Source organism: Thermothelomyces thermophilus, chromosome 4 (assembly GCF_000226095.1).
Source record: "Thermothelomyces thermophilus ATCC 42464 chromosome 4, complete sequence".
Classification (NCBI taxonomy): Eukaryota; Fungi; Ascomycota; class Sordariomycetes; order Sordariales; family Chaetomiaceae; genus Thermothelomyces; species Thermothelomyces thermophilus.
Window position 1 is genome coordinate 3532273 of NC_016475.1, and position 25101 is coordinate 3557373.

At 57.6% G+C, this 25101-nt stretch overlaps 7 protein-coding genes across 7 annotated transcripts; 4 read left to right on the forward strand and 3 right to left on the reverse strand.

Moving 5' to 3' along the window:
* The first annotated feature begins 873 nt into the window (after positions 1 to 873).
* Positions 874 to 1899, forward strand: MYCTH_2307312 (uncharacterized protein). Its single transcript, XM_003664414.1, has one exon. It carries the CDS (start codon positions 920 to 922, stop codon positions 1802 to 1804), a length of 885 nt encoding a protein of 294 aa, XP_003664462.1. The 5' UTR covers positions 874 to 919; the 3' UTR covers positions 1805 to 1899.
* Positions 1900 to 2246: 347 nt separating this feature from the next.
* MYCTH_2307313 (uncharacterized protein) lies at positions 2247 to 9779 on the reverse strand. Its single transcript, XM_003664415.1, has 2 exons — positions 9237 to 9779; positions 2247 to 9166 (listed from the first exon to the last, which is right to left on the reverse strand). Exons 1-2 carry the CDS (start codon positions 9524 to 9526, stop codon positions 2266 to 2268), a joined length of 7191 nt encoding a protein of 2396 aa, XP_003664463.1. The 5' UTR covers positions 9527 to 9779; the 3' UTR covers positions 2247 to 2265.
* Positions 9780 to 11232: 1453 nt separating this feature from the next.
* MYCTH_2307314 (uncharacterized protein) lies at positions 11233 to 13114 on the forward strand. The gene is made up of 3 exons (XM_003664416.1): positions 11233 to 11615; positions 11945 to 12188; positions 12254 to 13114. The coding sequence occupies exons 1-3, from the start codon at positions 11484 to 11486 to the stop codon at positions 12868 to 12870; spliced, it is 993 nt and encodes a 330-aa protein (XP_003664464.1). The 5' UTR covers positions 11233 to 11483; the 3' UTR covers positions 12871 to 13114.
* A 1091-nt stretch (positions 13115 to 14205) lies between these two features.
* MYCTH_2307317 (uncharacterized protein) lies at positions 14206 to 18600 on the forward strand. The gene has a single exon (XM_003664417.1). The coding sequence runs from the start codon at positions 14457 to 14459 to the stop codon at positions 18375 to 18377; it is 3921 nt and encodes a 1306-aa protein (XP_003664465.1). The 5' UTR covers positions 14206 to 14456; the 3' UTR covers positions 18378 to 18600.
* MYCTH_2307319 (uncharacterized protein) lies at positions 18601 to 20228 on the reverse strand. Its single transcript, XM_003664418.1, has 3 exons — positions 20167 to 20228; positions 19667 to 20050; positions 18601 to 19591 (listed from the first exon to the last, which is right to left on the reverse strand). Exons 2-3 carry the CDS (start codon positions 20022 to 20024, stop codon positions 18825 to 18827), a joined length of 1125 nt encoding a protein of 374 aa, XP_003664466.1. The 5' UTR covers positions 20025 to 20050; positions 20167 to 20228; the 3' UTR covers positions 18601 to 18824.
* A 532-nt stretch (positions 20229 to 20760) lies between these two features.
* MYCTH_2307321 (uncharacterized protein) lies at positions 20761 to 21812 on the reverse strand. Its single transcript, XM_003664419.1, has 5 exons — positions 21519 to 21812; positions 21283 to 21461; positions 21176 to 21218; positions 20927 to 21120; positions 20761 to 20867 (listed from the first exon to the last, which is right to left on the reverse strand). Exons 1-5 carry the CDS (start codon positions 21523 to 21525, stop codon positions 20781 to 20783), a joined length of 510 nt encoding a protein of 169 aa, XP_003664467.1. The 5' UTR covers positions 21526 to 21812; the 3' UTR covers positions 20761 to 20780.
* Positions 21813 to 22735: 923 nt separating this feature from the next.
* On the forward strand, positions 22736 to 24524 carry MYCTH_2307323 (uncharacterized protein). Its single transcript, XM_003664420.1, has 2 exons — positions 22736 to 23830; positions 23890 to 24524. Exons 1-2 carry the CDS (start codon positions 22792 to 22794, stop codon positions 24474 to 24476), a joined length of 1626 nt encoding a protein of 541 aa, XP_003664468.1. The 5' UTR covers positions 22736 to 22791; the 3' UTR covers positions 24477 to 24524.
* Positions 24525 to 25101: the final 577 nt, after the last annotated feature.

Here is a 25101-nt window from a genome sequence, read left to right on the forward strand (position 1 = left end):
ACTATAAAATGGCTCCCAGACTAAAGACTACTCGCCAGGAACTTACAGAATCCTAAAGATCCCTAATTTACGGCCTCCATTTAGCTAGATTAAAAGTACAGCCTGTGCCAGCTTATCGAAACAGACTATCAACTATACTATGTCAAAAGTTAAACGCAACCTTACCAATGGAGCCGACAAGCCGTTCCAATCAAAGCCCAGATCTGGAAGACCTTGTAAGTTAGATGACCGAGCTGTCTAGTACCTTCTATAGTATATAAGAACTAATCAAATAGATACCCTTAAATCACTTATACTAGGGTACCTAGTTAAACCGACTCGAATATACCGACCAGATCTTTATACTATACTTCCTTCTTTTCTATAACAAGATAAGGTCAATATATAGCCCCAGGGTACAATTATAAGAGGATAGGGTAATATATTACTACAGGGGGTTTGTTTAACTGTTGAAGAGGGCTACCAAGGTTCGCCAAGTTTCGGCTACTCCAGTGGCCACCATAGAGCCTAGACCTTAGTCCAATTGAAAATATCTGGCACTAGATAAAGATAAGAATCTCTGAAAGGCGGCATCGGATTAAGACGGTGGCTTAGATAGCTATAGTACTATAGGAAGTCTGGAGCCAAATACCTGTTGAATTCCTGGTCAATTTGACTATGGGTATAGGGAAAAGGATAGATCTTTTGGCTCAATCACAAGGTGGCCTAATCAAGTACTGAAATAGCCGTAGTTGTAATATCAATTTGGTGGCAGTTTGGCCCTGTTTTGCGTGTTCTGTATGTCTTTGAAGTTGGAGGGTGGAAAAAGTGGGTGGGCAAACACTTTTCTGACCCCACTGTAGTATTACCAGCCTCGTGCCTCTTTCGCGCGTGCAACAACAGCATACGCACCCCACCTCCGCCGGTCCCCAATCCCATGATGGGAGACATGCATCAAATGAGCTCCATAGACATTGACCGAGAATTTGTAATCGAGGCCGTCCCGCTCACGCGCGAAGCCTTTGCGCCTTTCGGAGACGTGGTCGAGAACCCGCGGCCCGATCTTCACCCCTCGCGCGCCGATCCGGCGTCGTCGGCTCTCCCCTTCAACGCCGTTGTCGCCAACCAAGGTTCTGCCATTAAATACCAGCATGTCTCACGGCAGGTGAACCTCTACGACCAGGCCCCGAGCGGCCGCCCCGGGTCCGCCATCATGAGCATCTTTGTCTGCGCCGCCCGCGCCCGCATTCCGGACCCACCTCCGGCCCCGGGCGTCGGTCCGGTCCGCAACACTGTCCCGGAGCTTCAACTGCCGTCCATATTCCCCGTCGCCGTCCTCGAGCGCCACCCATACACCACCCAGACTTTCATTCCCCTCACATCCGATCCCGCAGCGCACTATCTCGTTATCGTGGCCCCCTCCCTCCCAGCCACCCCCGCCGAGGCTCCGAGCGGGGAGGCACTGCCGGTGCCGGCCAGCCTCCCGCCTGCTACGGGCTACCCTCGCACGCTACCAGGCAGCGGCATGCCCGACCTGTGCCGGCTGCGCGCGTTTGTGGCTAACGGGACGCAGGCCGTCACCTACGGCGCCGGGACGTGGCATGCCCCCATGGTGGCCCTGGGTGAGCCCGGGACGGCTCTAGACTTCGTCGTGGTGCAGTTTGCAAATGGAGTCGGCATTGAGGACTGCCAGGAGGTCTTTCTAAACGGGGCTGGGGTCGGCACCGGCACAGATGCAGACGCAGGGCGCAAGGGGAAGATTTCGGTTGCGCTCAGACCGCTGTCGGGGAGTGAAGGGAGAACAGGGGCCAGGGCCAAGTTGTGAGCCTCCTGCTCGGTGGGTGGCTGCATCCCATTCTACATCCTCGGACAACCGCGAATGGAAGGTCACTGTCAATCAAGGAGGCCTGGAGCTTTCCCAAGTGATCGTAGTATATCATTCATGGTGTGCTCAATGACCCTCACTAATATGGCTGCCGTCTTTTTTTCCCATGGGCAGAGATCATGAAAGTATATGTACATACATTACAAGTGCAGTTCATGCACAGGTTGCAGCTTCGACCGGGCCATCAAGGTTCTTCTCGCTGCCTATTCCCACAATAACATACTAGCCCTACAAGTAACAGGACGTCGTTGTCAGACCCGTGCACAGATAGTCCGGCCCGTAGATCAGAATGAACAAATATCCAGACATCCGTAAGCCCAACAGTCCTCCCTCTCACAAACTCTAGATGCTGTTCCTCCCCTCTTTCCCCACCCCACCCCACCCCCCCCTTCATCATTGCTTCACAGATCCAACCACCAGGGCTTGCGCTCAAAGTTGTCAAAGAATTCCTGCACGGGCGGGCTATGTCTGCCGAGTGTGCGCAGCGTCTCCTCCTCGATCGTGCCGGGGACCATGAAGTGGTACACATGCACCTTCTTGGTCTGGCCGGTACGGATACACCGGCCCTTGGCCTGTCGGACAGTCCTGACCTGGTGTTCTTCATCCTGGTGCACGTAAGGGCTGGCAAAGATTACACGAGTAGCAATCGTCAGATTACTCCCGGCGCTCGTCTCGCTGTCCATGTCGAGCAGCAAGATCCGACCCGCCTTTCCGATCTTGAATGCCTCGAGTTTGCGGGCGATGTCGTCGTCCTTCGCGGCAGAGAGGTCGAGGACCCGGAGGTCAGCCCTGTTAAACGCCGCCGCTAGCGAGCTGATCAGCCGGCGGTACTGGGCAAAGACGACGATATATTCGTCGGCCGGGAACTGCCTCACGAGCTCGACGACGTGGTCGGCCTTGTCACGAGGCCCAGCCTGAGACGGCGTCGGGATGTGGGAGCACCGGATCACCGGCCTCTTGCGAATGAAGGCCGGGCAACCTCTGACGGGACAGTAGAATCCCGCAGTGGATCTGCATTCACAGCACAGGAGGTGTCCGCAAGCTACTACCAGAAACGATGCCGTCGCTGATGGCAGCAGATTCTGACAGCCGCAGCACGCGTGGGTTTGAATGACGCCGTCCTTGTCCAGAGCATTGGCCGCCTGGGAGTACCGGGGGATGAACTTGGTTTCCAGCATGGTTGCCCTGAGGTCCTCGACAGTTTTGGCAAGGTGCACCATGGTGCGCTTCAACTCCTCGTTGACAGCCTCCGCCTGCTTACTGACATCCTCCACGGTGCACATGGTCGCCGCCTCAAAGTCCCGATGCCTGTCTGGTGGGGCCCGGCCGTCGCGGTAGTTCTCACAGGTGGCGAGACCGGCCCTGTGCCGCCGGAGCTTTTCCTTGAGGTCCTCCGTGGCGGCATTCGGGGCAAACTTTACATTCACCTCCGTCAAAATCTCGACGAGAGAAGACCTGGAAGCTCCGGAGGCGCAGTCTTCGTCCACGTGGTCTGTCTCGGAGGCATCCAGCCTTGTCGTATTCAACTTCTCCACCCGGGCGCAACTGCGGACGAGGTGCCTGATCTCGTCCCCAGTGAGACTATCGATGACGCGCTTGTCCACCTCGAAGAGCTCCCTTATATCTGGTGGAATAGACCGCCGAGCTTCCGGAGCTAGATGTGCCCCCGTCAGGGCTAGTACGGGGAAGCTCACACTGAAAGGAGCCGTACGGGGGTCGATCTTGTACTTCAGCCAGCAAAGGTCTTCAGCAAGCAGGCGGAGCTGGTCTTCGGTAAGTCTGTCTAGCGTGGACTCTGTGACAGCGAAGAAGTCCAGCCAGGTGTACAGTGCCTTGTCGATGTTGTAACCTTCCTTCCAGTCGCTGCAGAAGTGCGGTCGAAGGGACTGCATTATGTCTGAGGCAGAGTGGGGTGGGGCCCCTTGCGGCGGGATCTGTTGATGGGCAACAATAGAGGCTTCGCGCAGGAACACGTCAATGCCGCCAAACGGCTCCAGGCTTCCATCCCCGAGAAGAGCGTCGTTCATGTTACTGCACAAGGCTTCCACCCGCGCCAGGCTATCCTTGATCGACGTGCCTGGCTGAAGGGCCAACCCTTCTTCCGAGCCAGCCCTCGAGCCGAATACCCGTAGTATCCAGCGCCGGAGCCACATCATCTTGTCCCAAAGAAACTTCATCTGGCAACCAAGCCTAGCGCTTCGTTCCTCCAGGGCCTGGGTTAGGTCGTTGACCGAGCTCACATGCTTGCCGAGGCCGCAGGCAAGGAGGCCGAGGAGCATCTTAGCCGCGGCCGAACCGTCTTTGCCAAGCAGGTCGGCGCCCTTCAGGGCGACCTCGCGCCGGGCGTGCTCTGGGAGGGCGGTGTAGTCGAAATCTGCGTCGAGGACTTCCTGAGTGAGCAGATGGTATCGAACCGAATCCGGCTCCGTCATGTCAACGGGCACGACGTGTTCCTCGGACTCGATATCCACCTCGGCGTCCAGAGCGTTGGCGCGAAAGTAGGCGGCCACAAACGTCTCGGCGTGGGCGTGGCGCTCTCGAGCCAGCGTGACCGACTTTACCGGTGAACAGAACTTATGGAACTGCTCGCTCTTCGACATGGGCGCGAGCTCCGGGCCCTTGGTGACCGCGGGGAGGCCGGGCGTAATTCGCGGCTCGGGCCTGGCGACGTGCACGCCAAAGGCGGCGGAGATCCTGCAAACCTGCTCCAGCGCGAAGAGCTTTGGAGTCCCCGAGAGCAGCCACTTAGTGTTGGCCACAGCATGAGCAACAAACAGGCGGATGTTGTCGTCGTCGTCGTAGGAGCACTCGTCCCAGACAACCCTGGCGAAGCTGCAGTTGTGAAGGCAGGAGATGGCCCACGGACCTCTCGCTTTCGAGTTCCTTTTAACCTTGGCAGCCTCGCTCGCCGCCGCTTCCACGGGGTCCGAACTGCTTCGCTTTTTGCCCGAGCCGGCATCGCGCTGCTCCGTGCACAGGGTAATGTCGCCCAGTCCCTCCTTGAAACCGACTGCGCCCAAGTCGTTTCCGGGGCCGCCTACGGTAGTGTCAAGTCCGGCGGCATCGACTGTATCCCTCGCTTTCTTCTTGTAGTACTGGCGATCGATTTCGGGAACCTGTTTCATAACCAGGGCGTCAATCTCGGCCTTTCGCCTCCTCCTCAGTCCGGGCACGAGTTTCTCCTCGATCGTCTCCATGAGCTGGTCATACGGGATATTGGCGTCGCGGCCGGAAAGGTAGTATGCCGTAAGGACCCTGTAAGCGCGCAGCGCCTCGCGATACCAGGCCTCGAGGGTCCTCCCGGAGAGTCCCGCTGGGAAGCTGTCATCCGGACCCGAGACCGTTTCCAGCCGCTCTAGAAATGCCTTGCCAAAGACGGCACTGCTGACAATAATAAACTCGGCTTCCTGCAGTTGCTGCATCAAGCAATCTCCGTAGAACGCCGCTACCGTCTTGATCACGAGCACCTTGGGCCTGGTCAGACCGAGGAACTTTGCAGCTTCGCTCTCCCATTGGGCCGTGATGTGCTTGGGCACCACAACAAGAGTTGCCGAAAGGTGGCAGAAGAAAGACTTGACTTTTTGTTCCGGTGAGGGCAGGTTGTCCTGGAGCTGCCCAAACAGGCTGGAGAGTTCCTCAGACCAGACGGCGTCGACCTTGTCTGCGCGCTCGGCGACGGACTCAGTCGTGTCAAACTCGCGCATGTGGTCGCACACCGCTAGTGTGACCACCGTCTTCCCATAGCCCACCTCATGGGCGACAACGCCGCCACGGGAGCAGTAAGGAAAGCGGTTGGTCCACTCGGCCTTGCCGAGAACGCGCAGGTTGAGCGGTGCGACCACTTCCTCCTCGACTTCGCGCTTAACAAAGTCGAGGGGCACGCGCTCACGCTGCAGCATCCAGTTGACGGCTTCCCTCTGACTCGGCCTGAGCCGGTACTGCCCCGGGCCCATCTTCCGTGCCTTGGTCATAGTCCTCCGGAATCTCGGGGGATCGGCGTCGGGAAGCTCGAAATCGCGCGCGAGGTCGATGCCAGTCGTGTTCGCTGCGCTGCAGGGCCGGACGGAGTCGATAAATGGGCCGAAGTCGGCAGTCGAGCCGGGTGTGTAATCGAGCGTCACCGTGAAGGACGTGACTGCGCCCGAGTCCACGGCCGTCCGACCACGCGCTGCAGTGTGGTGCGCCTGCAACAAGTGCGCGAGGGCCCTCGAGGCGAGTGTCTTGGGCTGCAACAGGAGCCTCATGTCCAGGGTCAAGAAGCCGTTACTATCAGGTCGGATATGGGCGGCGACTGCCACCGCCCTAGGGAGGTCCTGGTAGTGCCGTTCGAAGGTCGCGGCTTCGTCGGGATCTTCAATGACGACCTTTGTCGTCCTCGAACTGTCGTCACCCGTTGCCGGCAACTTCTTTCTACTAGGTCTCTCACTGGGTGCGTTTCCTTTGCTTCCCCCTCTCGCCTTCTTCTCCCGCGACACCTCTGAGGTCTTGACCCCGGCCCTCTTCGGGTCTTTCCTCGCGTAGACGGCGATCTTGGGCGGGGTCACGGAGCAAACCCGACAGCGGGCGACAGGGACCCATGACCCGTCGAGGTGCGGAGCCAACGCGAGAGATTCCGGCCGTCTCGACCAGCGGACCTCGCTCGAGGCGAAAGAGACCATCCGCAAGAACGTGTCTAACCCGGTTGGCGGGACGACGTAGAAACTAGTGTCCGACCGGGGCGTACCACACCTGGATGCCGACAGCGGGAATCCGCGGAAGGTGGCGGAAACGGCGGCAAGGACGGCCATCTGAGCGACAGGAGCTTGCCCGTCCGCGTGGCAAGGCGCCTGCTGAATAGCTTCGGCCGGACCCCAGTGAACCCGGACGGGGTTGTAAGGTTCGGCGGTGCCGGAATCGGAGCATGTGGGCTCGGGAGGCCAGGACCAGTAGCCGGGCCAGAAGACGCTCATGGGCCTCTCCTGGGTCTGGTGATCAAGTTTCCAAGAGCGCGCAGGCCTGGCATGGAGTAAGACCGGGCGATACTCGTGGGGCTCCATCCTCCGCATCGTCTCAGTCCAGATAAAATGGTCATCGTCCGGGTCGCGGAGCCTTGCCGACTCCCACATCAGGAAGACCCTGCCATCCGCGGTGACTGCGGGTTGCTTGACGTGCAGCCGACTGCCGGCGGTGCCGCACCCGGGATGGTGAGTGTATGTGCCGCACACCCTGGCCTCCACCAATCTCTTCCAGTGCTGCAGTGACGGGTCCGGCCCGAGATCGTGTCCGCCAGCAAATGACAGCCTGTCGAAGCGGAGCTGGCCGTCCTGGGCCTCGGCAAACCCGAGCTCCAAGTCGATACGGGTTGGAACCCATAGAGACCAGTGCGGAGCAGAGATGTCGCCAGAGAGGACCTGTCCCCGCGCGATAGGCTGGTCGAGGTCGAAGCACTCGGAGAGCTCCACGCGGCGGTGGTGCCAGGGCGCGACGTAGATGTACCAACAGCAGGCCGAGTCAGCAGAGAAAACTAGCCGGGCGATGCTGTCGGCCTTCTTGTAGCATACGGTCACGGCCTCGGTGACCTTAATCTCGTCCAGAAAGAACACAGCATCCTTCTTGTTAAGAATGTCGCGGACAACAGAGCGGTACAAGTCCCCCTTGACCGAGCCGAGGGCGGTGTGGACGACGGCTTCCGGCACGGGCAGCATGAGAGCGTTGGGCAGGACGTCGGCGAGCCGAACCTTGCCCTGTTCGGCGGAGTACCGAGAGCCCGTGACCACCCGGGCGACGAAGCGATGCACCGGGTTTCCGCGACAGGCGGAGCAGGCTGTCGTGCCGCAATCAGCGCAGGCGAGCACCTCGGCGATCGGTGCGGGACAGGAGCACAGGCGCATCATCCTCTTCGCGATGCCGAGCAGCATTTGGGCGTCGAAGACGATGGAGCGGTTCCGGCCACGCTCCAGTGATTCGCCCGGTTCGGGAAACTCCAGGTACAGGCCGGGCTTCGGTCGTGCCGAGGGTACCTGGTCAAGAAGGCCCGTGGCCGCGTTTGTCTCAAGGACGGCGAGCAAGGCAGCGAGGGTGACGGCGCCGACCACGGTGACGGTCATGGCGTTGCCGGCCAGATCGCGCAGCTGCGCTTGGGATTCGGTGGAGACGACCAGGTCGTCGACGGGGAGGCCCTGCAGGGCGAGAGTCTCGAACCCCGTGATGGGGCGCATCAGGTCGGTCACTATGGGCATCCCAGAGGGCGTGATGCAGCCGACGACGCCGAGATGGCTCCTCACGCGAGCCCTGCCGCCGTTGACCAAGTCGTTGCGGTCGACGTTCTGGCTCACGTCGATCATGCAGGTCTTGTAGCCCAGATCGACGCTCTCGTTGCGCAGGGCGGCGAAGGCAATGTCCATGAAGTCGGCCACTCTGGCCACCTGGCCGTCCCAGAACTGCATCCAGGAATGTGAGGGGTACGCGGCGAAAATGTGTCGGCTGTTTCGCATGGCTTTGAGGCTGAAGGGATTGTCGTCCCGGCGTATGCCGTGCCTCTGGCGCACGTCGGCATGGCGGAGCGAGCAGAGAGCCCACTCGGCGTTGGGCGAGGACCTGTTCTTCATGTCGGCCCTGGCTTGGATGGTAGCCGGGTCGTCGGCCGGGCGGAGGAAGACCGAGACTGGTGCCGAGGCCGGCCGCTGGCAGCTGGGAATCCTCCGTTTCCATCCCCTGACAATCTCGCCGGCGTTCCTCGCGCCGATGCCGGCGGCATCGACGGCGACCAGATAGCCGCGCTGACGTGTCTGTGGCAAGTAGAAATCCTTGCTGTCGAGCCTGACAAAGTCGGCCACGTAGCAGATCTTGGGGAAGATCTGCTCCGTGTACATGTCCCACGGCGCGTTGTAGACGTTCTCCAAGATGACAAGTTTTGGTCGGATGACCGTGATGAGCTTAATGGCCGCGAAGAAAGTTCGTGCCGATTCGCCGCCCGACGACAGGAGAGCGAGCTCCCGGAGAGCCTCGTCGAGATCGTCAACAAACGTTTGATCGAGAAGGATGGGTGACTGGTTCCCCTCTCCGCCATCACCATCACCACAGCCATCGACCTCCCCGCCCTCTGGTGCATCGCTGGTCGTCCGCTTTCCCGAGCCCTGTTTCTTGGTCGCTCGTCTCTTGCCCTCCTTCGGTTGTTGTTGTTTAAGATGGCGGTCCAGTGCCGGCACGCGCCCAGACGGCTTGTTCTGATTCATGTTTGAGTAATCGACACAAGAGCAACCGGCGAACAAGATGTCGACCTTCGAAGCTGGAATCTCGGCCTTGGAGCCACTGGCGGTGGTCCTGTGTTCATGTCAGCGCCCAGTCCGGTTGGCTCGCGCCCCATTGTGTGAGGTTGGATGGGCGAGCTTACGCCTTTCCTGTCAACGCTGTGCTCGCCAGCTCAACGACGTCGCGGAAGATAAGTGTGCCGGGAGGGAGGTTGCGCCGAATGAAGCCCTGCTTGAAGGGTTCAATCTCGCAGCTGAAGAGGTGCTGGAATTCAAACCCGGCACCAAAACCGTGAGTCACGAGAGCTTCCTGAATGAGGCTCAGAGCGAAAATCGGCGCGTCTGTACCGGAGCAGAGAGTCGCTACATTCAAGCGGACGGGTGATTCTTTCAGGCTAACAGGTTCGACCCTCGCAACCATGTCCTCGAACATCTCGCGAACATCGGAAACGGGAGGCAAGCTGCTGTCGAGTCCGGTTTTGACTCTCCTATCTGGCTTACCGGGTGCGTCGCCGGCCACATGGTCGACATCCGCGGCGCCGTGAGCATGGAAGCCGCCCAACTTCTCGTCGCTGTGCGACGAACCGGTGTTACTGTCAGTAGTGCCGAAGGCAGCGAGCAAACTTGGGCCAGATGCTTTCCGCCTCTTGGTGGAATGAGCAAGATGTTCTCCGTTACAACTATTGAGGTCGGGTTCATTGTCGTCGGTAGCATCGCTCGCGACGCGCTTGCGGTTCCCAGCAGCGGCGGGTGCGGCGAGCTGCTGCCTGGAGGGAAACGAAGCATGAGTGCCGAGCCCATCGGCCACATGACCGGAAACTCCTCCCTTCTTGGGAGGCATGTTCCTGACTGGCGTCAGTTGAGTTGTTCGGTCGACCGACAGGCCAGCAGCAGTTCTCTACCTGATGACCCGTCGGCGAGAAAGCTCTCTCTGCCACGGAAGCTTATGGAAGGCCCTTTAACGCCGACCGATTGTTCTGGCCAGAACAAAGCAGGAAGAAAAAAGAAAAAAAAAAAGAAACGAAAAGTAGAAAGAGAGAGAACGGCCAACTGGCAGAGCAAAGACAGGTGCCCGAGATTGCGGATAATGGCCAAAGGTGGTGCGAACTTGTTGGAGTTTTGTAGCACATCTGTGGTGTTTTCTGGGTGGTGGAAGAGAATTTTTGAAAACAACGCGCGTCGGAAAGACCGTGGGCAAAATTCACAGGCAGCGAAAGCGAAGAGAACGGGCAGAATAGACCCCGGGGCGAAGAACGCGGGCAGAATAGGTCGGGTCAGCATGTTCTTCGTGTTCATGTCCGGGTACTAAGCGGGTCTCTGACGCCGGAACCTTCTACAACGGAGGGGAGCGGCAAGATACTCTGCTGAGAAAGCCTCTGGCTGGAAGATGTGGTGCGAGAACCAGAACTCAGACAGTAGAAAGGCAGCCGAGGTGCGTGCTTGAGGCGGTAGTATGAGCCCATGGTCGCCCAGCTAGTGTCGCCGGAGAATGAACGCGATCTGAGTAGCGGAAGGTGTGCCTGCTTGACGGTGAGGGGTGGCCTGAGGTCAAAAGACAAAAACAAAAGCATGTTAAATACCGCCATTATTGTCACCGACCGGATCTTTAAGGCCACGAAGTTCATGTTGTATCACTGATGTTCCTGCGGCGTGCCAGCTCAAAACAGTTCTCCTTGCGTGCCACTTCCTGCTTCTCTTGGCTCGACGTAACTGACCTTGAGCCATTTCAGGCTAAGGATTCCTACGTTGACCATGGAAGAACGGCGATGCGCGTCAAAACAAGAAGACCTATGCAGGACGGGAGCAGTCAGCTTAGCCCAATGTTGGGGTTGGCCTTTTGACTTCTCGTGGCTTTGAGGCGCCCCTCAAGAAAGACTACGGCCATGCGAGGCTGGGGTGATGAGGTCAGCCCTCGTCGCAACCAGACAGCCATCGAGGCCATAGATCGCCATGGCCCAACGTGGCTCAAAGAGAAGGAACGAAACCACAGGAAACAAATATTGCTTGGTGGAAGCGCCCCGGTGTCTTGGGCGCCGGCGCAGCCGCCAAGACTTCCGCAAGATTTGTGGCTGGGGTGCGTTCCGGTGGCTTGCACCGTGGGGATGCTCCTGTGGCTAGCCGCCTGAACCCATTCGCTGACTGCCAGTATACAGTCGCGTGCTCAAAACACGAGAACTGGGATCACTTTGGTGTATGTCAGCGTCTCTCCCAGCGGAGTAGATCGGGATCTGCAAAGGAGAAAAAGAACGCCGGCAGGACGACGAATATCCTTCGCCGGATTCGGTCGGGTTGCCGAGATCGGGAGAACTACGGATTACAAACCGACGAGTCTCATCACCAGGGGATTTAAACGGGTCAAGACAAACCTCAAGCTTTGAGAACGAAACGAGATGGCGGCGGCGCCGGCTGGTGACTCGCATCCGGCAGACGCCGGAAACAAGTTTGAGGATCTTTCGGGGATCCAGGCCAAGCCGGGTGAGAACCCGTACAGCGCTCTCATCGACGCATGCCATGGCTCTCCGGTAAGCTACTATTAGTTGCCCCTTGGTTGCCGGAATGGAGGGTGAACAGCAGGGAGGATCCGTAACACCTCCGTGGTAGCAGAAGCAAGCGTGCCTCGTGGGTGCCATCGAGTTGCAAGATTGGCTTGGCTGGGATGCATGTTTACAACCCCAAGCCCAAAACCAAGGCGTTCGGTAGCTGCCGGCAAGCGACCTGTGTCGGCGTCACCGTCATGGTCCGCCATGCGAGCCATGCCTTTCAAAACAAAGCAGCCGTAGCAGCAGCAGCAATGGGAGCGGGTGTGTGGCGGTTTGGGTAAGCTCGAATGCTGATAAGTAACCCAATCTAGGCCAAGATTCAGGCCCTTTACGCCACCCATCGTACGACGAGAAACGCCCAGCAGCGGGAGAAGTTTCTGTGCCCCGAGTTCAGCGGGTTGGACATTGACCCCGTCCTCTTGCGGCTGGAAAAACCCGAGATTGAGCCCGGGTTCAGAGATCCCCGCCATTGCCTCGTCTTCTGGGCGAGGCCGCCGAACCACATTGTGAAGCTGGCATGTCACCTGCAGTCGCTGCTGCAAAAAGCGGCGCCAAGTAAGAATCCTACCATGTTCAAATCTCCCGTCCGAACGGGCAGTGACCGATATCTTGGCAATCAGATCTCTGGCTCATGCCACCCCACCGAATGCACTTGACTACCCTCGAGATCGCCCACTCGCGAACGGCCCGGGAGATTGCCGACTTGGTGGCATTGATGCGGCCGGTGATTCCAGCTCTGACTGGCATGACGATGCAGCGCCGCTCGCGGCTTGTGAAGCCCATGATCTCCTACGACCTCTCTGCCGTGGCAGTCTCCTTCCTGCCGGCTTCGGGGGAGGAGGTGGTGTCACCACCGTCGGACGACATCGTGGAACTTGACGGTCCCAAAGACGACACGACAAGGGGGGATCACTACACCTACCACCATCTGCGGCGAGACGCATTCGTCTTGGCCTCGGAAACCGTCCCGATCAGCTCGCGATATGTCGTCCCCAGCGCACACATCACCCTGGGCCGCTACCTCACCCAGGACGACCATGAGACGCCCGAGCAGCGGGAGCGGTGGGTTCGCACTATCGATGACATCAACAAGTGGCTTGAGAATGAGGTTTGGGACGTCAAGGACGGAGAGTTCCTCGGCGAGTGGATCGTCGGCCAGGAACGTGGTCTCGAGGCTCGATGCGGGACGGTGTGGTATGGTGGTGGGCGCACCCTCCTGATGGGAGAAGGCTTCTGAATCAAGGGTTGAGGACTGAGAAGGCTAGCACGTACTCCTTGTGTGGAGTGCTTCGTGAGTAAACCCCTCGAAGAGGGACCTTCGAGTTGTCTTCTTGAACAGAAGAGTTAAATAATGGGTTAGGGTTGTGTGCAACATTCCAGCATGCATGCTTTTCAACTGGTCAGATCAATTGCGAAATAACTTCGAAGTATTTTTTTTGTAGGCGACTCGTCAATTGCTCACGGAGACTTCCGTCCAAAGAAGTGACAGGGATGAGCAGCCAACCCCTGCAAAGCTGTTGAGCAGCGAAGGGCAAGACCCCTCGCTTCTTGACATGACAAGGTGCTTTCGGCTGTTGGGCGCGGCGTTGCAGGAAGATGCGGGGCCAAATGCCGTGTAACCTGATCGGAACTGATACCAAACCATCTCCTCTCCTACGCCAGTTACTGGTGTGTAGTGATGTGTGCAGTCAGGAAAGTACTGATCTCATTCTCCATTTTCCGCCATATGGCCACGCATCTCCGCGCAGCTCTCCCGGGTCTGCTGCCCTCGAAGAGCTACTTAGGATCGGCCCCAGAAAGATGGCGACGCCCACACTAGTGTGCGGACGTAATTGACTGGGAAGGAATGTGCGTGCACGTACGCGCACTAACTTACGGGTAAGGTGGGCCCCGGGCAAGCAGTTCTCGGTCCCTCGCCGCCGCGCCGCCCGAGCTGGGGTAGGTTCGTTACTTTAGCACCGCAACCAAGGCACCTCGCTAATTAATAATAATAATCCCGTACGGAGTACACTGCACACTTACATAACTAATACTTGTTCGTCTCGTTGCTTGTTGGTCAGCGCCCTGCAGCGCCTGGCAGCTGGTTGCTGCGATCTCCCGGACGATCTGTTGGCGGTCTTCCCGGCTTTTGCCCTCTCGCTCGTCTGGCTCCAATTTCGCTTTTGCGTCCGCGGGCTATCCCACCCTCGTCGATCCCCCAGGCTGGATCGGCGCCGCTCGGCATCGGAAAACCCATTGCTCATCTGGCTCCCCTGGGACGCCGCCGTATGATGCAGAACTCCGACTTCTCCCCGCCCCGCAACGCTGCCCACGACGCCGACCAAGGGACGAAGTCGTAGTACGAAGGACTTCGTTAGCAGCATCTGCCACGCCCGCGACTCTTCTCGAACTTCACTGGTCGCAAAGCTACAACGAACACCCGGCTTTTTTGTCTGGCGCCTTTCGACGCCCACCTTTTACCCTAGCGCCGCATAACTGATAGCACACTCATCGTCGCGTTCTCGACTGCTCGACTCCGCGCACCGACCCATTGTTCGCTGTCTGTTAATCTGTCACCCACCCGTCTTCCGCTTGCTATGGTTGCCCAGCGGTGGCTGTGTGGGATTTTGGACAATCGAGTGGGATCGTGAACCGTGGCCAAGCGGGTTTGACCACCCGAAAGGAGCGACGAGACAGAGCTCGCGGATACGGCAGCGCGCATATGTGCCGTCTTGTGGCCTCCATCCCCTCTACGGGTCATTGTCCCTCTACTGGCCGCCGCCGCAGTCCTGCCATCTGCGCATGCCTGGAGAACGAAGGCTGACGAGTCCGCTCCCCGTCGCCATGGACGGGAGATCCTACTCCCAAGGGAGCAGTCCCCATGGCGTGATCGCTCCTCCTTTGTCCGAGAGGCCTGGGCGCACGTCCGTACTTCCTCCGCTCTCCGAAGTGCCATCGCCACGCGACACAGAGAGACCCTCGGCCAGTACTCTGCGGGGTGCCTTGCGACAAACAGTGAGGGCGGTAACTCCCGAGCCGGCCGAGGCCTCCCTCGATGGGCTGGACGGTGCTGCAGGCGACCCATCACGGGTTCCCCGCGGTTTCGGCTCCATGTCGCCGCAAACGTCGCCAAGGACCATACCCGCAAACAACGCCAACGCCAATGCCAACTTGCCGAGTAGGCGACAGGGAGTCGTGTTCCAGGACTCGTTTTCCAGCGCCATCGAGGGTACCTCAGCGAGCCCACCTCTCCGATCGGCCTCGATCCGGCCGAGAACGCACACGATGGACGGCGCATTTCGCCAACAGCTTGCCCCGGCCCTTGAGACGCGCAATCGGATGGGCTCATTTTCATCAGCAACTTCTCTCACCGTGACCGACGACCTGAAGATCCCGTCGTTCCAGTCTCCCATCGACTCGTATAGGCATGTCGATCCCCAGCAGCATTCGGCGCTGCCTTCCTCCAAAGACAAGAAGGCCTCCGGAGCCAGGAGCCGCCTGACGAAGCGGCCGACGTCGCGTCCAAGCTCGCCTCTCTCGTCTCTCCCACCATCTGTTGACTCCCTTCCTCTCCCGATCCCGACGACGGATGCCAACAAGGTCCTGCTTCTCATGAAGAACCTCTGCGGCCGCATGCGGGGTGAGGTCGAGTATCAGAAGGAAGCCGGCGGCCCCTGGGTGAGCGGCATGTGCTACATCGAAGAGGAGAGAGGCAGTTTGATGTTTGACTCGGGCGACAGCGGCTCCTTCCATATCGCTCTCATTCCCGATCTTCGAGGCTGTCGCGTGGTTCCGGTGGAGCGTCCCGACAGGGATGCTCACTGCCTCGAAGTCGCCAATACTCAGCTTGGCATCACGCTCTTCCTACGGCCGGTGGTGGCTGAGGAGCTGGAACCATGGCTGGCTGCATTGCTTTGCTGGCAGCAGCTACGGCCTGCTGCTGCGGCGAAACCTCAGACCGCTCGTTCCGGCAATGTTGCCGGCCCGGCCTCCAGGACAGAGATGAAATGCCGCGTTTCGTCGCCCGGCCTTCGAGAACCGGCCGTCATCAAAGTCGGCAAGGTCATGCTCTGGGACAAGGGTGCGGCCGTATCGCCCCGCGCTATCGTCAGGCGGCCATCCACCCGCGATCTACGATCTTCCCAGACATGTTGGAGGAGAGTGTCGTGTATCCTGCACGACAATGGCGAGCTCAAGATCATGACGGAAAACGACGTGGCTGTTTTGTCTGTGATTGAGCTCTCGCAGCTCGCAAGGTCTGCCATCCAGCAGCTCGACAGGTCCGTCTTGGACGAGGATTACTGCCTGGCCATCTTTCCCAGCTACTCATCGACATCGACCCAGCTCTCCATCTTCAGGCCTGTATACATCGCCCTGGAGAGCAGGGTGTTGTTCGAGGTCTGGTTTGTGTTGTTGCGCGCCTTCACGACTCCGGATCTTTATACCTTGGACATCGAAAAAGGAGGGAGAGTTTCAGAATTGACCGATCCCCAGCAAGAACCGACAGGAGAGGTATTCCGGGTGGAGAAGACAATCTTCCTCAGAGTCACCGAAGCCAGGTTACGGGGCATGACTTGGACTGCGGAAGGAGGTCACGGAGATCGTCAAGGAAGAGGGTCACACTCTGACCAGCTGGTTGGCAACTATCTGGCCGAAGTGATTCTTGATGGAGAAGTCCGCGCAAGAACTTCGACCAAGATGGACACCAAATACCCGTTCTGGCGCGAGGACTGTGTGTTTACGGACCTACCAGTCTCTCCACCCGACCTTTCGGTTCTCCTAAAGCGGGTAGAGGACAATACCGAGAGCTTCGCCCATCAAATCCAAGCAACTCTGGGTCTAGCGAGGACGGCTAACATGACAGAAGTCCTCTGCGGCTCTGTCGATATACCCCTCCATCAACTCGACAATGGGAAGGATCACGAACAATGGCTCCAAATCTGCGACGATAAGCAGCAACCCATCGGTTCCATGCTTGTCAAGGTTCACCACGAAGAACTCGTGGTCCTTCTCCAGCAAAACTATCAGCCGCTCTCAGATCTCCTTCACCGTTTCAGCCCCGGCCTCATAGCCCAGATCACCGAGGCGCTCCCTGGCAGTTTGCGTCGGGTCGCAGAGATTTTTGTCAACATCTTCCAGGCCTCAGGGAAGGCCAATGAATGGTTCATGAACATGGTTGAGGAAGAAATTGATGGGATCGGAGCCAAAACACCAATGAAGAAGGGACGGTTCAGCGGGCGCCTCAAGTCCGACGACTCGATCGAGTCAAATGTTGACAGAGAACAGGTTGTGCGCGACCTGAGCAGGTCACTCCAGGGCGAGGCCAATCTGCTCTTCAGGGGCAATTCGCTGCTGACGCAAGCCTTGGAGTTCCACATGCGCCGCCTCGGAAGGGAGTACTTGAGCGAGACGCTTGCGGACAGGATCCTCGAGATCAACGAGAGCGACTGTAGTTGCGAAGTGGACCCGAGCAAGCTGCAGCACGGCGAGGACATTCAGCAGCATTGGGATCAACTGATTCAGTTCACCACTGATATCTGGAACAGCATCGTCACGTCCGCTAGCCGTCTGCCTCCCGAGTTGAGGCATATTCTCAAGTACATTCGGGCTGTTGCCGAGGATCGTTACGGCGACTTCCTTCGCACCGTCACGTACACGTCTGTCTCGGGATTCCTCTTCCTCCGCTTTCTCTGCCCGGCTATCCTGAACCCGAAGCTGTTTGGGCTGTTGCGTGACCACCCTCGGCCCCGCGCCCAGAGGACCCTCACCCTCATCGCCAAGTCCCTGCAAGCACTCGCCAATCTGACAACCATCGGCAAAAAGGAGACGTGGATGCAGCCTATGAATCGGTTCCTCACGGCGCAGAGACAATCCTTCAAGGACTTCCTTGACGATGTGTGCGCCATTCCGGCAGAGCGTACCGCAGCCCCGCCGCCGGCATCCTACTCCACACCCACCACCATCATGGGCCGTCTGTCGCCGATGGCGCGCGAGGGGTTCCCCTCGCTTCCTTACCTCATCGATCAGGGGCGCTGCTTCGCCGCGCTCGTAAAACTCTGGGCGGACGCCCACCCAGTTTCGGCCAGCGAATCCCAAATCTACGAAGGCGACCTGCTTACCTTTCACAACCTCTGCATCGACCTCCACCAGCGTGCAATGGACTGCCTTGCCGGTATCGAGGCGCTTCGGTCTGCAGACACGGCCAGCCAACCGGCAGAGGACCAGGCGGCGCTGTCCGATGTGATGGATCGCATCAGCATCGGCGATATGCTCAATCTGTCCTCCTACGGCCCCGATAGCACGGCAGTCTGGGCCGAGAGCGAAGCCCGCGCCCCCGGGTCATCGGGCAGCGAGATGGACGCGTCCGGCGCGAGCCCTCCATTTGGGACGATCAGCATCAGCAGGGACACCCGACACGGCAGCTTCAGCCGCGACTTGAGTTCGAATTCTCTGCGCCAGATGCTGCGGAGTAGCGAGGCGTGCCCCAATCCGGGGATCAACCTGGGTAGCGATGGCGGGAACGGCGGTGGGACTGTGCGTAGTTTGCGCAACGGAATCCACCCGCGGAAGTTTTTCAGCGGCTTCATTCGCAAGACCCGGACGACGTTGCCCGACTTGCCAGTGCCACCAGAACCACCGGCGTGTGCAAATCTACGGGAAGGCGAAGGTGACCGAGATGGGGACGCTGATACCGCCAAAGACGGCAGGGGCTGGGAGAGGACCAAGGAGAGAGAAGAGAGGGAAAAGGAGGGGGAACTTGAATAAGACTCCGCTGGTCTTCCAGAACCAAGGCACGCAGGCAGGGTTCTGCGTGATTCCATGTATGTGCAACGGCGGGGCTATCGTTTGCGAATTGTGGTGTGTTATCGGTACCGACTCATCAGGAGCCTGCGGGTCCGGAGTTTCACGGTTGATGAGAGCAAGCCAGCTCTGTGTCCGTTGATTTGTATTGGGTAGCATATATTGTGAAAGGGGGAGGGGTGGGAAGGGGCTATATCCGTTGAGTGGACTTAACCATTGACTGAACAATCCCCGTAGTGACTGTTTATGGGATATCACTTATCATTAGTCTTCGGTCTTGATCATGCTAAACTGTGATCTTGAGTCCCTTCCACACAGTTGCGGGAGGCTCTAGACTGTGGTGCACGACTCTCACGCGCCCTTGCGGACATAAACACGGCTATCTCACCGCCGAGGTGTTTCCTCACCCCATCAGCTGAAGAACTTCTTATAGGCGGCCTTCTCTTTGGCGAGCCTAGCCGCGGCCGCCTTCTTTACTGCGGCCAATTCGGTGACGATGGCCGCGTCCTCCGGCGCAAGCTTCTTCGCCTGTTCAAGACTCTCAAGCGCGCCATCCTCATCCTTCAAACGCACCAGTGCAAAGCCGCGACGGTAGAGAGCCTTGGCCTTGTCCTTGTCAGAGATGCCGGCGACTTCAAGAGCGTTATCAGCCGCACGAACAGTCTCGTCCCACGCGCCGAGCTTCAGGTTCATCAACGCCGCGTTGCTATTTAGGCTGATGCGTAGCGCGTCCATTTGCTCCTTAGTGCCTTCCGGCTCATTGTCAAGGTCGGGGTCCTCATTCAGGTACCGTAGACCTTTCTGATATTTTTCGAGTGCAACGTTAAGGTCGCCGGCCTTGAACGCCTTATTGCCGAATTCCTTGCAATCGGCCGCAATCTTCAAAATCGTTGGGGCAGAAAGCGTTTCGTCTCCTGTCACCTGGTCTTCAGGATAGTCTTCGTATTCGTCACCATAGGCGTCCGGGGCCTTGGTGTCGGCGGAAATGGCTTCGGACGGCGAGAGCTCACCGCAGTCGGCAATGACAGCATCCTGAATGGGTTTGTCGCTCTGGGTCCTAAGGTTCTCGATCCGACGAACGACGGACTTCCCGCTGAGGACTTCGCCAAATACAACGTGCTTGCCGTCCAGATGGGGGGTGGCAACAGTGGTGATGAAGAACTGGGAGCCATTGGTTCCTGCAAGAAAGCACAGAGTATGGTCAGCAAGCCGAACCTCCCTCGTTCAAACATCCGCAGCGTGGTTCTACTCACCAGGACCTGCGTTGGCCATGGAAAGAAGGAAGGGACGGTCGTGCTTCAGCTCAAAGTTCTCGTCGGCGAACTTGGCCCCGTAAATTGACTCGCCGCCAGTGCCATTGCCAGCAGTGAAGTCGCCGCCCTGAATCATGAACTGCTTGATAACCCGGTGGAAGATCGAGCCCTTGTAGTGCAAGGGCTTGCCGGCCTTGCCTACGCCCTTCTCACCGGTGCACAAAGCACGGAAGTTCTCAGCCGTCTTAGGCACAATGTCATTGTACAGTTCGAATGTGATGCGCCCGGCCGGCTGGCCGCCAATCGTGATATCGAAGAACACGCGGCTTCGAGCCGCCTTGGTCTCGTCGGCACTCATGATGGAAGGGTTGGCCTAAGGAGTGTCTTCGTCCATGATGCAATTGCAAACGTTAACGCCGAGATCAAGACTCAATGGCCGATACAGATGGCACCGGGGCGAAGGGAAAGTAATTCCGCGAAGCGTTACAAGTTGTACTTACCAAAGGTACCTTGTAGGCGTTTTTGACGAGCGACTTGCTTCCTCTCCTTGTTCGCTTATCGTATTGGACTGCGGCCTCTGCAGGTTGATGGTAACTTGTTACTGGTTTCTCAACAGCTGAAATCGACGGCGCAGAAAGTTAATGAGTTGATTAATAGAGCAGAGACCGCGGTCTATTTACTGGCCGCAGCTGCAAACCCCAGACATGCAAGCTTGAGGGAGGGACGTTTCGTGAACCTTCGATATGGTGGGGCTGTGTACTTGCATGAGGGGCATTCCGGGGGTCGAATTGAGGTTACCATTCAGCGACTGCGGGATCTAGCCGGTTATGGAAAGCGGTGAGAAACCGGTCCAGAGAAGCCGGTCCTTCTACGGAGTAGCCTTTTCAAGAAACACACAACCATCTCATGGGCGCAGTTTGCCGTTTCGCGCAGCCTCCTTTGTCTGGGATGAGCCTGAATCAGCGATGCTTGCAAAGTAGGGATCACAATGCCTCGTTCCGCAGCATCGTAATACCTTCTGAACGTGACTATGGGTCGATTTTCATTCCGTTTTTCTTCAGAAACGTCGGATAGAGGCGCCTTGTTTCGATCTTGCCACGGTCCGCCGTCCACCTCAAGGCTCGCGAACCTTTGGGGGCTTTTCCTCTTTACTAGTACCCTGCGGCGCCTGCTTCGGAGATACCGAAATTTCCAATGTTACCTAATCAATCATCAGCAATTTGTTTTAACCCAAAATACTTGAGATGAGGCGAGCCTCACCGGTCCATCGTTGACCAACGAAACCTGCATCATGGCCTGAAACACGCCATCCTTGACCTTTTCTGCCACGTATCCCTCTTGTACTTTGCTGTAGAAGTACTCATATAGCTTCTTGGCGTCGTCTCCGCCCATCGCGCCGTGGAAGTCTGGCTTGTTACCCTTCTTGGTCGAGGCCAAAAGCGTAAATTGAGAGACTATCAACAGCAGTTAGAGACAACCCACGCAGTTATGACCATTATTGGCACTCACCGCATAGAACTTCTCCGCCAATATCTTGAACACTCCTTTTCCACTAGCGTCGAGTTGTTAGAGCGACCGCTGGATACCATAACAGCGAAACTTGGGAGGAACCTTACACGCCCCCCTGAGTCATCATCCCAAAGCTTCAACTTCAGGACCTTGGCGGCTAAGGATTCTGCCTCCCTTTCCGTATCACCAGGTGCCATAGCTGCAAACACAAGCACACCTTTGCCAATTTTAGACACGATCTTCTCGTCAACAGCGACGGAAGCTGATAGGACGCGCTGAAGTATGGCTAAGAAAAATTGTCAGGAACACCGCAAAGCATAAAATAAGGTGTCGAAACTCGCACCTTTCATCTTCTATTTTCCCCAATGCTCTTTCTATCCTGACAAGGCGGGCTCACGGCAGAAGGGTGAGAGATGGATGTCTGCAAAAGGCAACAACCCGCGGCTGGATGCAACAGAATTGTCACCGGTTCTCCACGAAATAATGCCCAAAGAAATGCATAGGAGATGCTAGTAGTCGTGGAAGGACTTCAAAATGACTATGCCGAGTTTGAGAAAGTGAAGCGAATAGTTATCTTGAAATGGCTCCTTGAACACTACTTAATCTCTGGTATTTACGGCACACATCCAAAAAAGCGGGGTCTAAGGAGAATTCCTACGAAATACCATAGGCACACACAGGTACCAAGCTGTTTCCGTTTCCGATCAAGGAAAGGGCCAGAAGTAGAAAGAAACATGTCAGTTAAGACCTGGAGGAGCACCTGGTGATGGTAGAAAGAAGGAAAAGTTGATATGGGCGTGATGAAACATAGATGGACATCGCACACAGTGGTACTTTCCACAGTCTTTCCTAACTGTGCCGCTAAGGGGCTAGTGTATTGTCCGCGCCAAACGGCGGTCGCCAGCCGCCAGCCGCTGCGCCAGCCGCGCCAGAGCTGGAAACCGACCTAACCGCCTTCGTTGAATTATGACCTGCATATACTCTATTTCAGCAACTGGCACAACCGGACGCCAAACCGCAAACAAGGCCAACAAACCGCTACGTATTCGCTTCCAATAGTGGCCTGTCTGCCCTAATACTACCAGGTGCCGTGATCCCTTTGTGAGGTGGTGTATCCCATGTTCTGCAATTTGACCGGATTCGGGATTAACTTGAACCCTGTTCCTGCAGGCCCCTCTGCCTCTGCGCGATTGCAGAACCAGCCGCCGGGCCATTCAACCGCGCCGACAAGCGACCGCGATCAGACGATTTTGCCGTCCTTAAGCTTTGCGTTCCTGCTCCACGGAGCCTCACCGACGAGATGGCTGCGCGAAAACTGCAACAAGAAGTCGACAAGTGCTTCAAGAAGGTGGCCGAGGGTGTCGCCGAATTCGAAGCCATCTACGAAAAGATTGAACAGTCGTCAAACCAGGCGCAAAAGGAGAAGCTAGAAGACCAACTCAAGCGCGAGATTAAGAAGTTGCAGAGGCTCCGCGACCAGATCAAAACATGGGCCGCGAGCAATGACATCAAGGACAAGGCCCCGCTCCTGGAGCAGCGCCGGCTGATCGAGACGGTTTGTATTCCAACTGGCACCGTCTTCGCATGTCCAGCAGACTTACCCCTCTCTATAGCAAATGGAAAAGTTCAAAGCTGTTGAGAAAGCCATGAAGACCAAGGCTTACTCAAAGGAAGGACTATCTGCCGCCGCCAAGCTGGATCCTAAGGAGCAGGCCAAACTGGACGCGGGCGAGTTCCTCGGCAGCATGGTCGATGAGCTGGAGCAACAGATCGAGACTCTTGAGGCCGAGAGCGAATCAATACAGGCAACCATGAAGAAGGGGAAAGGCCACGCGGCGAAGGCGGAGCGCATCGCCGAAATCGAGCGCATCATCGAACGGCACAAGTGGCACCAGGGGAAACTCGAGTTGATCCGGCGCTCGCTTGAAAACGGGGGAGTTGACGCCGAGCAGGTTCAGGATCTTGGGGAGAATATCAAGTACTACGTGTCGGACGGCATGAACGAGGACTTCATGGAGGACGAAACCATGTACGACGACCTGAACCTGCAAGACGAGGAGGACCAGTACGGGATGAACCTGGACAACGACAAGGTATCCTCACAAGATACCCAGTCGATACAAGAAGACGCAAACCAGGAGGCCGAGACGAAGCCCAGCGGCCCGTCAGGAAAACAACGGAGCGCGGTTGATGCAGTGGCAGCGTCGGCTGTGCGGCGGCCATCGACGCAGCTCAAGTCGCCCCTCCCTACCCTTGCGACCGTGCACAGTACTCCGCTACCGACCCTCAATACTGGCTCTTCGGCCACTGCGGGCATGAAGCCGGCCACGGCGCCGACGAGGCCCGCAGGTGAGGGCTTGAAGTATGCCAGCGCTGCAGCGGCAGCTGCCAACAACGTCGGCATTGCCCCGTTACCACCACCGCCCCCAGCACCATCCAGTGTCAGCGGGGCCTCAATACCGGCACAAGTAAGGACAAGTGCGGCAAACTCTCCCAGCGTCCCGTCCATACAGCCGGCCTCACAGGAGAAGGCGTCCAACGCGAACGTGGCGCCGTCAAGCGGGGCGACAGCGGCAAACCAGTCGCACAAGACGCCGGCGAAAGGAAAGGCGGTGGCGCAGGCAAGCCCCGCCGATACTGCCGACGGGGCAAAAGGTACCAACGATACCTTGTAGCGTTCTGTCCAGTAGATGTGCTAATGTGATGTTGTACAGGGGCGCAAGCAAACGGCGCGGCCAATGGCATTCGACCAATCGAGGAGACCGAAGAGGAAGAAGAGTCGATCTACCACCTCCCTGCCTCATTGCAAGATCTTGTCGAGTCATTCGAAGTCACGAAGAAGCGACCTGCGCCGATCAACGCGCCCGCAACCCAGAGGATGCAGGCTGCCTCCGAGGCGAACAAGCCTGGTATTTTGGACTCCGAGCCACCACGAAACTATCAGCCGGATGTGAAGTTTCATTCTCACACGCGCTATCCGCAAGAACCGCTGTCTATCTTTGACGATCCTCGGCTGTATAGCAGGATCGACCCGGACACGCTCTTCTACGTATTCTACTACAAGCAGGGCACTTACCAGCAGTACCTCGCCGCTCGGGCGTTGAAAGATCAGAGCTGGAGGTTCCACAAGCAGTACCAAACGTGGTTCCAGAGACACGAGGAGCCCAAATCGATAACAGAGGAGTTTGAGCAGGGGACATATCGCTTCTTCGACTATGAGAGCACATGGTACGACCAGATCTTTGGGGAAAAAATGTTCCGCACATGTGATCATTCGATGGCTAACCTTGAAGCAGGATGAATCGGAGGAAAGCTGACTTTAAGTTCGCGTATAAATTCCTCGAGGATGAGGTTTAGATGACCCGCTTGGTGTTGAGACAATCCACGCCAAAGCAATCAATGGGTGGATTTGGTTGACGGCACACTAGGGATGGTAGGTAACAATAGGGTGTGCTTTGGTGCTCTGTATGGGTAACGGTTTCCTTTGTCTCTCTCTCTCTCACAACACACACACACTCTCTCTGGGGCGGGGAACACGAATGAGTTGAAGTTGTGCGCGGCCGCGCCACCAGCTCTAGCCTCGGATGAATAGCAAGTCGACATGTCTACTTGCAAGGCTTTCATTTCCACTGAGAATGGACGCATATGAAGGTGTGAGATGACGCGGTCTCTGCAACCGACATACCAGCCACTTGCTACGGTATGCCGGGCAAAACTACGAGAAAATGAAACCTGAAGGGATGTGGCCATCAGGGCGCTAATCCAATCCCCGACTTTGTCCATCTGAACTTGCCTTGAGGTCTATGTCCATACAGTATCGACTCGAACTGGGAGACGCGATGGTTGGGGATCCAACTGAGACCGGTTAGCTCCCGGAACGTCACTCGGTAACCCGCTCTCTGCACTGCGGGATTGAGCCCCTGAGT